Here is a 16,387-nt window from a genome sequence, read left to right as displayed (position 1 = left end):
AGGAGAGCGTGAATCGAGTCAGTTTGCAGAGGTGAAAGCCATCCAGCTAGCGTTAGATATTGCTGAAAGAGAAAAGTGGCCAGTGCTCTATCTCTATACTGACTCATGGATGGTGGCAAATGCCCTGTGGGGGTGGTTACAGCAATGGAAGCAGAGCAACTGGCAGCGCAGAGGTAAACCCATTTGGGCTGCCACACTGTGGCAAGATATTGCGTCCCAGCTAGAGAATCTGGTTGTAAAAGTACATCATGTAGATGCTCACGTACCAAAGGGTCGGGCCACTGAAGAACATCGAAACAACGAACAGGTGGATCAGGCTGCCAAGATTGAAGTGGCTCAGGTGGACCTGGACTGGCAACATAAGGGTGAGCTATTTATGGCTCGATGGGCCCATGATACTTCAGGCCATCAGGGAAGAGATGCAACATATAGATGGGCTCGAGATCGAGGGGTGGACCTGACCGTGGACACTATCACGCAAGTTATCCATGAATGTGAAACATGTGCTGCAATTAAGCAAGCCAAGCGATTAAAGCCCCTGTGGTATGGAGGGTGATGGCTGAAATATAAATTTGGGGAAGCCTGGCAGATTGACTATATCACACTCCCACAAACTCGCCAAGGCAAGCGCTATGTGCTTACAATGGTGGAAGCAACCACCGGATGGCTGGAAACATATTCTGTACCCCATGCCACTGCCCGGAACACTATCCTGGGCCTTGAGAAGCAGGTCTTGTGGCGACATGGCACCCCAGAAAGAATTGAGTCAGACAATGGGACTCATTTCCGAAACAACCTCATAGACACCTGGGCCAAAGAGCACGGCATTGAGTGGGTGTATCATATCCCCTATCATGCACCAGCCTCTGGGAAAATTGAGCGATATAATGGACTGTTAAAGACTACGTTGAGAGCAATGGGGGGTGGAACTTTCAAACATTGGGATACACATTTAGCAAAAGCCACCTGGTTAGTCAACACCAGAGGATCTGCCAACTGGAGTGGCCCTGCCCAATCAGAATTTTTACATACTGTAGAAGGGGATAAAGTCCCTGTAGTGCACATGAAAAACATGTTAGGGAAAACAGTCTGGGTTACTCCTGCCTCAGGCAAAGGTAAACCCATTCGTGGGATTGCTTTTGCTCAAGGGCCTGGGTGCACTTGGTGGGTGATGCGAAAAGATGGAGAAGTCCGATGTGTGCCTCAAGGGGATTTGATTTTAGGTGAAAATAGCCAGAATTAAACTGTATGATATTAGTTGCTATATAACCCTGCTACTGTATGTTACCATTACTATAATTGTTATATGCTATATCCATAGTACTATAGTAAGAATCACTTGGATCAAGCAAGAAAGAACTGTGATAAAACTGAGCAAAGCGCAGTAGAGGTGGAACCAGAACTGACTCCAGCATGCAACAATCCAACGGTGCACACCATCCTCCTGCTGCGTCAAATGTCATCTGCTCGTCACACCGCACTGAAGCCCAATTCTGCTCTACCGACTGAGAGGACTTTGCACCATCCCTCCTGCCCAGACAGACTGGTATGACAGATGGAGCCCAGAGTCGGAAACTAAATGAACTCAACAAACATTTTATGAACATAACCCGTGAACTAAAGAACTGATATCTCTGTGTGTGTATATTTATATATATATATATATATATATATATATATCTCTCATTGTTCATATGTCTCAAAGGGATGGAAAGGTGGTGATGATTGATCAGAATGTAACTAAAGGTATGGGAACTGAGCATGACGTCAATGGTATAGAATAAGGGGTGGATACTGTCCTGGTTTCAGCTGGGATGTAGTTAACTGTCTTCCTAGTAGCTGGTACAGTGCTGTGTTTTGAGTTCAGTATGTGAAGAATGTTGATAACACTGATGTTTTCAGTTGTTGCTCAGTAGTGTTTAGACTAGAGTCAAGGATTTTTCAGCTTCTCATGCCCAGCCAGGGCACCTGACCCAAACTGGCCAACAGTGTATTCCATACCATGTGATGTCCCGTCTAGTTTAGGAACTGGGAAGAGGGGGGCAGGGAATTGCCGCTCGGGGACTGGCTGGGTGTCAGTCAGCAGGTGGTGAGCAATTGCCCTGCGCATCATTTGTACATTCCAATCCTTTTATTACTACTGTTGTCATTTTATCAGTGTTATCATTATCATTGTTAGTTTCTTCTTTTCTGTTCTATTAAATCGTTCTTATCTCAACCCAGGAGTTTTACTTCTTTTCCTGATTTTCTCCCCCATCCCACTGGATGGGGGGCAGTGAGTGAGCGGCTGCGTGGTGCTTAGTTGCTGGCTGGGGTTAAACCACGACACTGTTAAAAAGCGCCAGTCCCAATACTGACCTCTGAGGAACACCACTTGTTACTGGTCTCCACTCAGACATCGAGCCATTGACCACAACTCTTTGAGTGCGACCATCCAGCCAATTCCTTATCCACCGAGTGGTCCATCCGTCAAATCCATGTCTCTCTAATTTAGAGACAAGGAGGTTGTGTGGGACAGTGTCAAATGCTTTGCACAAGTCCAGGTAGATGACGTCAGTTGCTGTTCCCTTATCCACCATTGCTGTAACCCTGTCGTAGAAGGCCACCAAATTTGTCGGGCGTGATTTGCCCTTTGTGAAGCTATGTTGGTTGTCACCAATCACCTCCTTGTTTTCCATGTGCTTTAGCATAGTTTCCAGGAGGATCCATTTGGAATGCCAGCTGGCCATAACATATCCCCTTATTTCATATTTCTGTTCTTTTAAACACTGATAATATTTCTTCTGTAAGACTTCCAAGATGAAAATTGAATACTTCCTTCCATTTATTTATAGTGGTGTTCAATTAGTTGTTTAACACCTGGGAGAGATCCAAGCTATTTCAGCAGAAATTTTATAAGGCATCTTCAACTCAGACATACACTCAATTGTGAAGACTAGTAATGAGAAGAAGTAGAAGGCCACCAAATATTTTCCCGCAGTGTTTCTTTGCAAGCTAGTAACTCGTGTATTCTGGCTTAGCTTCCTAGATTTTTCTATTGCTTTTTCAGGTAGTATCGCCTAATCGGTAACATGCGCTGCTTTCCTGATCAATTTGAAGTAGAAATTATTTGTAACGAGTAAATTGGTTTTATTTTTCTTTTTTTTTTTCCATGCGAGAATGTATGCTTGTGTGAATGTTCAATTTTCTGTGTACTTACACTGCATTTTTCCCTGAAAAAAATTCCCCTGGAAAGGGACCGGCAGCCCTGAGTTGGTGGCTAGCTGAGGGATCTAGACAGCTCACTCCACAAGACTAGGCTTTTGCAAAGTGAACCAGAGCAAAAAGCTGTAGCATGAGCAGGAGGGACAGGGAAAGCAAGCTATCACAAAGCCTTTAAATTATTTTAAAAGGGTGTAGCTGCACAGACCACTCTCAGATTAGAGGCACTACACCTCTTTGCCCGTCTCAGCTGAGAAGTATATGATGACTTTGATGAAGTACAGTATGTGTAGATCTGACAGGTAATTTCTGTTCCTCAAGGAATGACCTCATTAATTGATTTCACCTTAAACTGGAACAAAAGCTGAAGTTCTGAAATCTACCAACTGGCATTTCTGGGGGAGAAAAAACCTTTGTCTGAAGTAAGCTGGAATGTTTAATTTTAAAAAAGCTTGTGTTTGACTTGGCAACATCATGCTTTTGCTGTGTAACCTATGCTGTAATGTAAAATACCTTTCTGAATTAAATTGAATTACTGAATGTAAAAATTTCATCACCTCCTGGGTGGTTTTGCAGATGGCTGAGGTCACTCACAGCCCAGGATTCCTTTGAAAGGGCTGGTCCCATCTCCTGCCCAGAGCCATGGCCCCTTTCTCCTGTTTCTGCAGCTTTGGCCAAGTGGTAAGCTGGACTACTTCTCAAAAATAGGGTTAATTTTCAGATGGGTTAGTTCATTGCTGCAGGTGAATTTGGGTCCACTTGAGAAAGACTTATGGAGGTACAATGTGATAGCACAAAGTGGAGAGCAACTGGGGATGGTCGAACTGCTTTTTTTTGCCAGTAATTGAGGCTTAAGTTGGCTTCAATTACTTGTGAAACTATTCTGTAAGTAGACATCCACATGATGGCTCCTAAGATAAATAGAAATGCCCAGTAGTTATTTTTATTGCTGATCTTATTCAGTGAGCACTAGGGTTGAAAGGATTATTAAACTGAGTAAAACTCATAGGTTTTACATGCTATTTGGACTGTTTCATTTTTCCCTAAATTCTACAGACACACAGAATGAAAGGAACATGTAACTTGAAGAAACCTTTTCCAAGAGATTTTTTGATTGTGCCATTAGTAAAAAAATACCTCTTAAGTAGTATTTCTTTTTTTGCTTTTCTCCTGCTCTTCAGGGTTTTTTTTTGCCAACCGTGATAACGTACAGTCACAGAGAGTCTAAATAGGGTACTTTCTAGGAATACTGCGAATTCTGTTCATTAGAACCCAAATAACAAAATGCTGGTTTGGAAATATTACTTCTCACACCTTTTTGCATACAGTAAAGGCAGTTTTAAAAAAATCTTTCTACTCAATCAGACTGTGGTGTGATAGATTAATTGCATCTACTTGACTATTGCGACTGTTAAATTCTAGCAAGCTTGAGATGGCCTTTCTATGGCTGCTTAGTTGTTTCTAATGCATTGAAATACCTTTTGCAGTGAAAATCTGCACTGTTGATTCCAAGACTGAATTTCTTTAAAGGATGAGGAAAAGTTTATTTAGTCTTATTGCTTTGCTTGGTCTCTTAAATGCGGTAAAAGAAATCTGTTTGTGGAAAGACAGAGAGGTGATTCTTATCATACGAAAGACAGGAAATCTCAGATTGATTTTATCCCCTGGAGTAATATCTGGTGAACAATGGAAAACTCTGATGTTATCATCCCAAGGCACTTTATTATTATTGTGTGACTTTGCACTATGTAGCATTTTATTTATGTAACTAAAAACCTGGGGAAAATATTCTTTGTGAACCAGAAAAATACTGATTGCTAAATGAGAATCTACTGTTTAGCTCACTTTCATCCTTCTGTCTCCACAAGTAATTACTTAAATATGTTGAAAAGCAGAAGATAAAATTGTTACATACAACAATAATGTGCCACGATTCCTTTTTAAGAAAAAAAGACAATAAAAATTTAGTATTAAGATGTCTTTGCAAGTCCCTCTGCATTAAGCACGTTGCTGTTTGACTCAAAATATTAAAATGTAACTGAATAGCAACAATTTGTAAATTCAGTATCTCAGGTCTTTTAACAACACAGCTTGTGCAGGTAACTTGCAGCTTCTCTGAGGACACAAGTAACAAAAATCCATATGCTAGAAATATTGCATCTGCTCTTAAACCACAATCAAACCTGACTGCTTTTAAAGTAACTCGAGGACATGACAGCTTCCCAATCCTGCCCTGCTGCTGTCTGTGCCAGCAGGCCGGGGCGGCGGGGGGCATCGGCCCCGGCTGGCATCTTTGGCATCGGCGGCAGCGGCGGCGGCGTGAGCCCCAGCGTCGTGCTGCTGGTGGGGTGTGCTCGCCACATGCCTTGCAGTCACTGGTAGGAAGGTTGGTTTTCATACATGGCACTGTGCGGTCTAATTTACTGTACATTTTTTGCAAACTAAACTGAAAAGGTAGCTTTGGATCAGGATCTATTTAGTGTTTTGGTATATAGTACGGTATAAAAAAGAGCGCTTTATGTTAGAGAGAAAATAGTGTTTATTTTCATGGCATAGCAAGGAAAAGCTTTTTTCTTTTTTCTTTAATTGAGAGGCTTTTCATGTGAATCCACCTCAGGGGAACAGATGTAGTATGTTCATGATTACATCATGAAAAGTTCTGAAATCACAAATCCACTTGACAATGCATTTTCACATCCCCAGCTGTCTCCACATTTAAGTTCTCTAATTATTGTCCCAGTGATTTATTTTTTTTTTTCTTTTTTTCTGTAGATTGCTTAAATTTAACATCATTCTGACAGCTAAGCTCAGTGAAATCAGAGTGGAACCTAAGGAACTGGTTTTAATTAACGGGTTTTAGTTCATACTTTCAGTTATTCGTCTACATTTCTGTGTCCATGTACTGTAACTAGAGCTTGCCTCGCATCCACGTGACATGTACCTACTTGTTTTTGACTGCCTACAACTTGAAGCTGTGTGCTACCCATATACTAAGCCACATTATCCAGTATAGACATTGATATAGGGCCACATTGTGTGTAGGGCTTTTGCATGTGACTAAGACTGCAAAAATGAAACTGGTTTGGGGAAATTAGTTCAAATGCTGCCTACACATTAAGAATCAGTTCGTTAGTCAGTCCTTTTTTTAATTTAGTGACTCAGTTTCATCAAGCGGGGGCAACATCCCCAGGAATTCCTCTGACAAAGAGCCCCTCAGAATCTGGAAGATCATCCAACTACAATTTAAAGAAACGTACAGCAAGGATGACCGATTTAATTTGATTTAAGGTAGAAATCTCTTGAGATCATCAGGAAAAGAGAAGGAAAGTGTGAGAGAGGGGGTGTGTGTGAGAGAGTGAGTGAGCAAGCTTCACTTTTTCTTATGAGGAAAGTGAGAAGAATTATACCTGTCCCTAAATTTTGTGGTGAGTGGAGCCACGGTGCTGAGTTTGGATCTGCTTGCTTTCCTTCCTTCCTTCTATTTCTCTCTCTCTCTCTTGTTATGTGCAGGCCTCATACTTATATGAAAAACTTACATTGATTCTTATTGAGTCTTTTCAGATTTACATCTGTTAATAAAAAGAGCTCTTAACTTAAGCAATACTGGCAAAGAATAAAAAAGATTGCTGTTAATCCTGGGCTGAGTCAGGGGAATGGTAGATGGCTGCTCCTAGGGGGAACAAAAGAGAGATTCTACAGAACTATTACCTTGGAATTCCCACCCAGAGCAGGATCATCAAGAGCTACCAGCTCTTCCTAGCTCTCTCTAGGTACCGGGAGTTGTTCACGGGAGGAGCTGTATTATAATCCCTGGAAGGAGAACTGCATGACCTGACCTCGCATTCCCATGCCATGCCCACCAAAGGCATTGGGATCCCCAAGCGGGCAGGGAGAGTGTCCCATTGATTCAAAAGAGCTGGGGATTGACCATCTACTACCATCTACTCCTCTTTATGACCCACACTGAGGCATGGGTGGGCAAACCTTACCGTTTAAGCCTTGCAGCTTCAGATCTGACCTTCTGCTTCAGCCAGCGAGTCAGAGGATTGCATGGGCCGTGTTCCAGCCACCGTGGGCTTGGTACATACAGGCTTGGTACAAGCTTGAGGCACCTGGCACAGTTCTTACTGCCTTGGTGTGTAAAATCTTCCTTCAGAATTGGTTTTTTGGGTTGTTTTTTTGGGAAAACGTGTGTTGATTCAGCACAGGATGAGCTCTTTCTTTTGTCCGTGTGTGTTGTTTTTTGTTCATCTTGCAAGCTGCAGAAGGGCATTTCAAGAGCTTTTCCTGATCTATGGAAGGCAGTGAAACTCAGAGGGTTACTTGTGCATGGCAGACTGCAGGGACCACAGCCTCAGACATCACAGCCTCACTCTGGCAGCAATTCATCTTCCATATCAGTGATGCTGGTCCAGCACAGCTAACACAATCACATTGTCCAGGAGGCTTGTGAAGGCCATAAGCAAATCCAAAAGCTGAGAAATTAGGGTGCTGGATTAATCTTGAGGAGTTACCACATGATAGCCATCTGGCTGTAAATCTACACTGGTACCTAACTTGCAATGATTTGTTTGTGTATCAGCGTGGTTTATTAAAAAAACCTCAACCAACCCACTCCCCCCACCAATATGTAGCTTCTTGTGTGATTTTAGCTAAACCTTAAAATCTCATGTCAATTTATGCTGGAGTGAATTGCTGTGCAAAACACCACTTCTGTAACTCTGCAGAAGCTTGAACTGAGCAAAAAGCCATGTGCCCTTGAAGTTTCTAGGGAGCTGGGAGTCTACGATGTAAACTTTCAAGGATATAGTTTAACCTGTAACTAACAGGGAAACAGGCACGTTCCATATTGGAATAACTGCAAATGATAGCATTGGATTCAACTTCAGATTGCAGCATTTGCAATTCTATATTCTTTTTCCTCTGTCTTAAACCTACACAATAATACAAATATTATTTTATTAACAAGTGAAAAACCCCTTTCAAATAAACTTCCTCAGCAGCAGTTCAGTTCAGTTCAGCAGAAAGCTCCCGCTCTCTGGCTCGGTGATTTGCATAAAGGAATCACAGAACTTGTAAGTTCAGGAAGCTTCCAGCCTGAGGGAGTGAAAAAGAACTCCTGGCAGCAGCAAGGGAGCAGCAGAGCGGTAGAGGCTAAGCACTTGCAAGTCCAAATTTTATAGTCATGTTCTGTTTTTTATACAGTTGAAACAGTGGACATGTTTTTCTGTCTCAGTGATGTTTTTATTCTGGTCTATTCAAGACACTTTATGACTATTTGTTCTCCTCTTCTATTCCCTCCAGCTAGGCCTCCCCTGACCCACCCATACTACACAATCTAACTTCTGTTCACCTGCTTTTTCTTTTGAGCCATCCCTTCCTCTGTAAAAAACAGTATTTTCAGTTAAATAATTCAGATGGTTGAATCATGGATTCATGACTTCGTATTATCCCTTTGTACTTCTGTCCGCTACGTGTCCTATCTACTTGTACACTGTCAGACTCTGAAAGCGCACATTGCCAGCCTTGGGAATGATACAGGTAATTAGCAAGGATATATTATATTCCTTCTAACGTGCCTTCTGCCTTGTAAATAAAGATAGTATTATTTGAATCCTCTTTGACTACACCACTTTTACCAAGAGATCTGGGATACACCCTGAGCTACTGTGTTCATTGAAGATGGGGTTGTTTATCCCTCCTTAGTAGGGCAGGCAAGTCAGAGGCTGCATCAAAGGTTCTCAGTCATGGGGAATCATTACCTTGTCTTAGGACAGCAAGGCCATGAGACGGCAGAGCTATAGGAAACCAGCATGACAGAACCAGTCCTTTGGACAGTGTCATACTGGGAGAGAAGGTAATGAGAGATGGAAATTCTAAGGACCAAATTCCTAATACTGGATAAAAAGAATGTACATGTTTTCATACACAGAGAATAAATTTTGAGCACACAAATGTAGGTTTAGAATGCAGAGCTGCTCTAATTAAAAAAACCCAATGCATTTACAATAAAAATGAATGATTTTTCATTCTGTAATGGCTACGTGATTGCTAAGAGCCACACGAAATTTGAATCTCTGCCAGAAAGACATAATGATGATCAGAATTTTAAAATAATTCTAATGTCAAGTCATGCGTGAACCGGATTGGGATTTCTGACTCACTTCAATCTACCAGTTGTAATTCATGTACTGTTCTGAAGAAAGCGCCCATGAGGAGGTCGTACTTCAAAGTATCTGTGAAAACGTTATTTTGAATTGGCTCTGGGGAATTTCCAAACGTGGATAAGCCCTAAATATTTGCAGAATGTTGGCCTTCACCTTGTTCTAAAAATCTATCAAAGCCAAAATATTTTTTTTCTGCAATACTTAGTAGCTTTTGGATAACATTCCCAGGACACAGTCCTGAAAATTAGTGAGTTGTATGGCCTATTAGTTTTTTTCTTAGTGCCTACATTGAATTAATAACTAATTTTTCATTCACAGAGAAAGTTGCTGACCCAATTGATGTAGATGAATGAGTTAACACTAACTTCCCAATTGCTGAATTTGTTAGGGAAGACAATTAGATACCATTTTTCAAAGTTTTATTTGGTTTTCAATTAGGATGTATTAATCCTGTAATATCAACTATAAAAATACCCTCATCTTCCTTTTGCTTTTTTTTTTTTTTAAGTGTTCTTATACATGAGGATTTACCGTGGAAATTAGTTGCACATAAAGAAAACAGAAATAACGAGCCTTGGCTTCTTATGCCTTTGTAAATCATGCATCTGAAAAATAATGTGCGATCTCCCATGGAATCTAAGCGATAATAGCATCTCTGCCTCTGACATTTGCATTTAGGAAGGACTGATCTCATGTTTTAAGTCTTCCCTTGGAATAAGCTGTCTCCTGTACTTACCTTGCTCACTTCAGTAATTTGTAAAAACTTCCTGCTTCTGACAGGCCTGTCAAATACTCAGACATCGGCTCATGATTTCCAAACCTTACTGCTGAAATCATGCTCTATTATAGTCCTGTTAAGCCTTGATTTCCAAAGACGTAAGGGCTTTTTGGGGATGTTTACAAGCCGTGTCCTTAAGCCCCAGCCCTACACCAGTACTCTGTATTTGTAAAGAACATACTCAAGATGACTCGCTCTTAATTGTCACTGGTCATCACAGCCGCCTTCCTCGCATGTCACTTCCTTACTCCGATTACAAATGCAAAAGCCGGGCTCGGTACAACGTCACGCTTTAATAGGCCAATCTTGAACACGAAGCTATTTTGCACGGTTTTCATTTCGTGCGTACGACTGAGCAGTGACAGGTCCGCCAGAGAAACCCCAAACAACTCTTTACTTTTTAACCACTCTAGCTTTTTTTTTTTTTTTTTTAAATAAAACCTCCAGAACTGTTTTTCTGCCGGTGCGTGTGTTAGCCCGCCCCAACCCCCGCCCCGAACGCCCGCCGCCCAGCAAGGCTCTGCAAAACCCTGCCTGACCCAACTTCCCGCCTCCTCCCGCGCCTCCTTCCACCAGCAGCGCCTCCGCCGGACGAAAAGCCGCCCCCGGCTGCGGGCGAGGCGAGCGGCCTGCCCGGCGGGCACCGCGGGCGCTGAGCCCCGACCCAGGGCGCGGGCAGGCGCGGCGCGGCGCAGCGCAGCGCAGCGGCCGGGCGCGGCGGCGAAGCCCCGCCCCCCGGCCTGCCGCCGACCCACTTCCTCCCCCTTCGCGGCCGCTTCCGCCCGTGGGCGCCCCGCCCCGCCCCGCCCCTTTCGGCCAATCACATGAGCGAGCGCGGGGGCCGCCGGGAGCGGGCGCTACCCGAGGGGCTCGGCTGAGGCGCAACATGGCGGCGGTGGCCGGTCGCTGAGCGGTCCGTTGGCCGCGGCGTCGGGGCTAGGCGGCCGGAGCGGGAGCCGCGGGGAGGCGGCGGCGGCGGCATCGGCGGGCGGGCGGACGGGGTGGGGAAGCCGGCGGGGCCAGGCGGAGAAGAGCGGAGGAAGGTGGCGGGGCCGGTTCGGGCCCCCGGGCGGCGGCGGCGATGGCCCAGTGCGTGCAGTCGGTGCAGGAGTTCATCCAGGACTCGTTCGTGCCCTTGGTGGCCGCGCTGTGCAGCGAGGAGGCGGAGAGGCTCACCCGCAAGAACAGCCTGAGCTTCGCCGAGCTGGTGAAGCCCTTCTGCCGCCTCACCTCGGAAGGTCGGTGCCGGGAGCGGAGCGGGGCGGGCGGCTTGTTTACACGGGGCGGGGAAGGCGGCGTCCCCCGTCCCCTTCCCGTCCGCCCGGCGGGCGAGGGGTCCCGCCCGGCCGGAGCGGCCGCCGCCGCGCCTCCTCTGCCCTGCTGCCCGGCGAGGCTGAGCCGAGCGGGGGCGGGAGGCGAGACCCCTTCCCCGGGGCCGCGGCCGCTGGGCCGGGCGTTCCCTGGAGCTGTGAGAGGCTCTGCGGAGGCACGCGTTTGCCGGGGTCGCCCCAGGTGGCTGTTCAGTCTCATTTCATTCGCTCTGTTCTTCTCTGTGGAACCCTGGAAGTTGGGCTTCTCCTGGAGACACCACAGAGCGCGCGGCTGAAGGGAAAGGTGCCTGTAGATCTAGCTCTTCCAAACGGATTTTTCCTTTCTTCAAAACGACTTTACTGTTATCTGGCCAATACTTGTACCTGACTCTTGCTGTCGATCCTGGACTTCACGCTTGTGGTAGGGCTGTTACTAAAGTACCCAGTCGTTGAAAGTATGGTCAGTCTTTCAGAAACAGTAATTCTAATTTCAGTTTCAAGTCTTTGCTTTTTCTCACCTGTAGTTTCATTGTATATACTTTTTTGTTGATGTTTCTGTGAGTAGGACCTGTGCAAAGAGAAGGTGGGAATTGAGCTGGTTATGTGGAATAGGTGAAATGAACATGTAGGGTAGTGGCAAAACTTGAAATTGACCACTTAAGAGAAACAATAGGATTCTTCTACTGTAATGTTTTAGCTTACTATCTGGATTTTTTTTTTTTTAATTTAACTGAGCTATGCTTTTCAAGCCACTGCTCATCAGAATAGCATGCAGGACAGCAGTTGGAATAGAACTGCTCGTCAGGATAGCAATGCGGTGGCATTTGTCAGATCTGGTTTCTGACAGACCCTTAGCTCAGACTTCAGTCTCCTCATGTCATGTGTTGAGGAAACAGTGCAAGAAGATGAAGCTTGTACTGTCACTTGAGTTAGATTTCTGCATTGCTATTTAAAAAATGGCACCAATTTAAAAGCTAGTGCATGTTAAAAATCTGCCTTAATTCTGTGGCAAGTCTTAATAACTGTAACCAGAACTTGTTTATAGATGTTTTTCCCTTTGTTTAGTGACATTCGTGAGCTATGTGAGAACGCAGCAGAGATAAAAATAATGAACGCAGAAGCTCACATCGTTGGAGTTGTGAAGTTACTTAAATATCTCTTTAGGTTCTTCGGTGAAAGGATTTCAGAATGCATCTAGTAAACAAAACCAGGGAGACTATTCAAAATGAAGCATTCACTGTGAAGAATACTTAATTCTGTTGTCACTTAGTGTAACTATTATTGTTCCAACTGTTATAACAGTTAAGGAACTTGCAAACCTGAATTACCATCAGTGTTCCTGGTGTAAATACAGACCTTGGTAGTATGTCCGTGCTTATAAACCAAACTAGTCTTCATCCTCTTTTAATAAAGGAGTTAGTTATGGCTAAAAACTAGACTCCCTCGCTTGATGTAATGTAAGACTTTGAGCTTATTACTTGAGAGACTGACACTGGCTCGATTTCTGCACTTGTCTAAAAACTTGTGAAGGAAAGCTCCACTGTTTGATTTTCATAGTTTTGTATTGATATTTGATGTTTCTGTAATTGGTCTTCTGCAAGCTCTGTCACATAATGAATAAATGAACGCCCTCATGAACTGCATCTAAATCTGTATGATAGAGTTTTAATTTCCTAATTTTGCAGCTGTGGCCATTGCAATGAATCTTTGAGAAGGGCATCCTTGCTGTTCTGTGTAGGCTGGCTAACTCTGACAGCCTGAACCATCCTGTTCAAAACCTGACCTGAGGGTCAGATAACCAAGAAGCTGAAGCCTGGTACAGTGGGTTTTGTGACTGCACTACTCTCTGTGTATTCTGATTAAACAGACCACAAGCCTGACTGCAGTTCTTCACTCCAAGTGTGACTTCCTCTTCTAGCTTCATGGAAAAAACATTACTGCATGCTGTCTGTAACTTCTTATGGTGAAAGCCAGTATGCATGAGGGAAGGGAAAGCAGTACTAGGCATTTTCTTCAGGCAGAAGAGTAGTTCAGTGGAATAACACTTCCCATGAGTTTGTATAACGGTAAGCAATTTCTCTAGCTCCAGAATTTATGGAGCTCTGTGGCAGGGAAACCTGCTTGTTGGAGTCTGTACAAACACTGTTGCATAGTGACACTGTTAACTGTATCCTGTGCACAAGGCCTGGAAACAGAGGATAAGTTCTTAAATTGCTCTACCTTAATAGGTTTGACCAGACTTAGCAGTAAAACTTTTCCATGGTGCTTTTCATGTCCAATTAAGAGGACGAGAGGCATGATTAATGATCTGATCATGGTACTGCAGAATGTGTATACATGCACATACCTCCACAACTGTGTGTTTCGCTGCATGAAATGCTGTCCTTTTTTTGTTAATACTCCCGTCTACTTAGTGGCTATTTCATTGAATTTGTAATATAAAAATGGGTTGATCAGTATTTAATCTCTTTAGAAGTAAGCTGTCCCTTGTACTTGTGCAAAACTTTGAAGTACACGTGTTACCTCCTGAACTCTTCTGTAATTTGGAGCTCAGTCACTGGTTTGCTACTGCATTTTTAGAGTCCTGTTACAATACAGATTTTTCTCTGAAGTTTAGGATTTATGTAGCTTAAGAGCCCGCTGAAGGCTGCGTGTTCATCAGCTTTCTTGCTTGGAGAAGCAGTGTGGTTATGAAATGAATCTACCGATTTATGTGCCAAACAGTTTTGATACACAAAAAACAAAGCTGAGCTCTCTGCTGTGCATGTATCGCTCGTCCTTCATGTGTCAACAGAGATGTGAAGCCCCAGACCTCTGCTTGATTCTTCAGGTAGTGCTAAACCTCATGCTTCTTGTGGTTTTTTGGACCAAGGAGACGAGATTATATCTAATTTTAGGTAGAACCCCACAAACGTACACGGTGTATTTCTTAACTATGGTGTTTGTTGGTAACAATTGATGCCTAATTAGACACATGTATATATTGTATAGGTCAGTTTTCTTTAAAATAGCATCCTGCTTTTAAGAATTTTTAAAAATAACTTTCTGAATTAATACTGTCTTGGGAGGGAGAATTACAGCGTACACTTCAACTAGCAAGTGTCACTTTTAAGAGTAACCAAGGCTATCTTAACCAAAGTGGTTTATGTCTTAAAAAGGGAGGGGGTTTGGGGTGGAGTGGGAGCTTCTGATAACTGTATCTGATTCTGAGCCTTAAATATATGCTGAAAGCAAGAAGGTATAATGGGAACACTGCATTTATTTAATGAGCTTGGTTTGATGTTAGGAATTCCTTGTTCATGAGTACCTTAGTCAACATCTGAATATGCTCAACTTCTGATGAGAAAGATCTTGTGGTAGTAGTAGTATATATTAGAACTTCTGGCAAAATGCTTTCTGAAATGATCTTATGAACACTTGAAGGAAATGTATAACACTACAGATTTTTTTATTGGGGATTAAGGCAAGAGCTTTGTGGGGTTCCAGGGGTGTCCTTTATGTCAGTCCTTAGTGTGGCACACATGCCAGAAATGTCATCTGCATCCTATATGGAAATGGGTTTGCTCTTCATTATTATGGCTGTTAGTTATATTTTAGGAGAGACACCAAGGATGTGTTTTAGTGTTACAGCTGCACTGGTAAAGGCAAACTGGTTTCTTAGTTGTTAGTCCCTCCCTCTTCCTTTACATTTGATCTTTTCAGTAATCATGTGGCAGTAGGGTTGATAATTTACCTATATGATAAGATGGGGAAAAACCCCCACCTCCCCCCTTCAGCTTTCTAGTAGAAATGCTGAACTGGCTGAGTTAAATTTAGCCAGCACAATTGCCCTCCTCTGTGTTGATACAGCCTTATGATGAACTGGGTCAATCTGAAACTTGCAGCTGAAAAAAACCCCACAGATTTTTAGGTTGTTTTGAGCAGGATCAGTTCTCTAAACTGCTTCACTGTTTTTCCATGAGCTTAGGTGTTGGCTAAAGGTTGGGAGTGAATGTGTGACTGAGGAGGGTAGACTTGCCAGTCCAGACTTGAACGGCGATAGAAATCTTTAACAGCTAAGATGGACTGTAAACACATCTAGTGTGATCTGGCTTGGGTTAGTAGTTGCTACTTCTGAAAAGGCTTGTGGAAAAGGTGTGGAGTGCTCTCCAGGCTGGAGGGGACTGAAGACTCAGTTTCAGAACTTCACGGTGTGAATTTTGTGGTTAGTTGCAAGAGGAGGATACCAAGAATTTTCCTTTGTGCTGCCCTTTATATGCTATACAGTGATTTGTGAAAATAAAATGCAAAGGAGTCGAGGGCTGTACTGTGGGGCACGTGGTAGCACCAGGTGTCTTGGGTGGACACACACTCGATGTGCCCTGCCTGCACTTACAGCCTGGCTTGCGTGGTGGTGCTTGTGATTTGAAATAGGGAAAACTATGTGAAAAATCAGAGCAGACCCAAAATTGTAATGTCTGTTGAAAATGTCACGAATACTTTTTAAAAAAAACTGATGGCTTGAGGGAGCAAGTTTCACAAAGATTCTACAAAAGGAGCTCTGCATTTACAAGTTGTGTGAAGCTCAAATTGTTGCTTGTGGTAAAATGTAACTTTGTAACATACAAAAGAGATTAAAGCCCAATCAAATTTTAGTGAAAAGATCATGGACCTAGTTCTTATGTAGATAGGCAGGCCAGTACATGTAAGTGTAAAAAAAAAAAACAAAAAAAAAACCAAAAAACAAAAACCCCTTAGTTTCCCTGTGACTAATCATTTTTTTGCTTTTCAGGAGACTGAGACTTTTTTTGAAAAACAACAAAACCTCCAAAACAAAACAAAAGCAGGAACTTAGGGAATAAAAGCAATCACTTACCGTTGAAGAAAAAAGTAATATTTGCATGTTAAACATAGAGAAAATAAGGGCATCCTACATGTAGATGTCACAGTTA

The 16,387-nt window shown here is 43.3% G+C and overlaps 1 protein-coding gene across 4 annotated transcripts in view; it reads left to right on the top strand.

Moving 5' to 3' along the window:
- The first annotated feature begins 10,996 nt into the window (after nucleotides 1–10,996).
- Nucleotides 10,997–16,387, top strand: part of TRAPPC8 (trafficking protein particle complex subunit 8) — a 57,985-nt gene continuing 52,594 nt past the window's right edge. For 2 of the 4 annotated variants that reach the window (XM_069779236.1, XM_069779235.1), the window contains exon 1: nucleotides 10,998–11,384. In XM_069779236.1, the coding sequence (XP_069635337.1) occupies nucleotides 11,228–11,384 (157 nt within the window). In that variant the 5' untranslated portion in view covers nucleotides 10,998–11,227. Of the gene's footprint in view, nucleotides 11,385–16,387 lie in introns of all 4 variants that reach the window. The other 2 variants (XM_069779234.1, XM_069779237.1) reach the window with 2 other exon arrangements.

This window comes from Haliaeetus albicilla, chromosome 3 (assembly GCF_947461875.1).
Source record: "Haliaeetus albicilla chromosome 3, bHalAlb1.1, whole genome shotgun sequence".
NCBI lineage: Eukaryota > Metazoa > Chordata > Aves > Accipitriformes > Accipitridae > Haliaeetus > Haliaeetus albicilla.
Note: the sequence above shows the minus strand (reverse complement) of the source record. Positions and strands in the feature narration are given on the sequence as shown.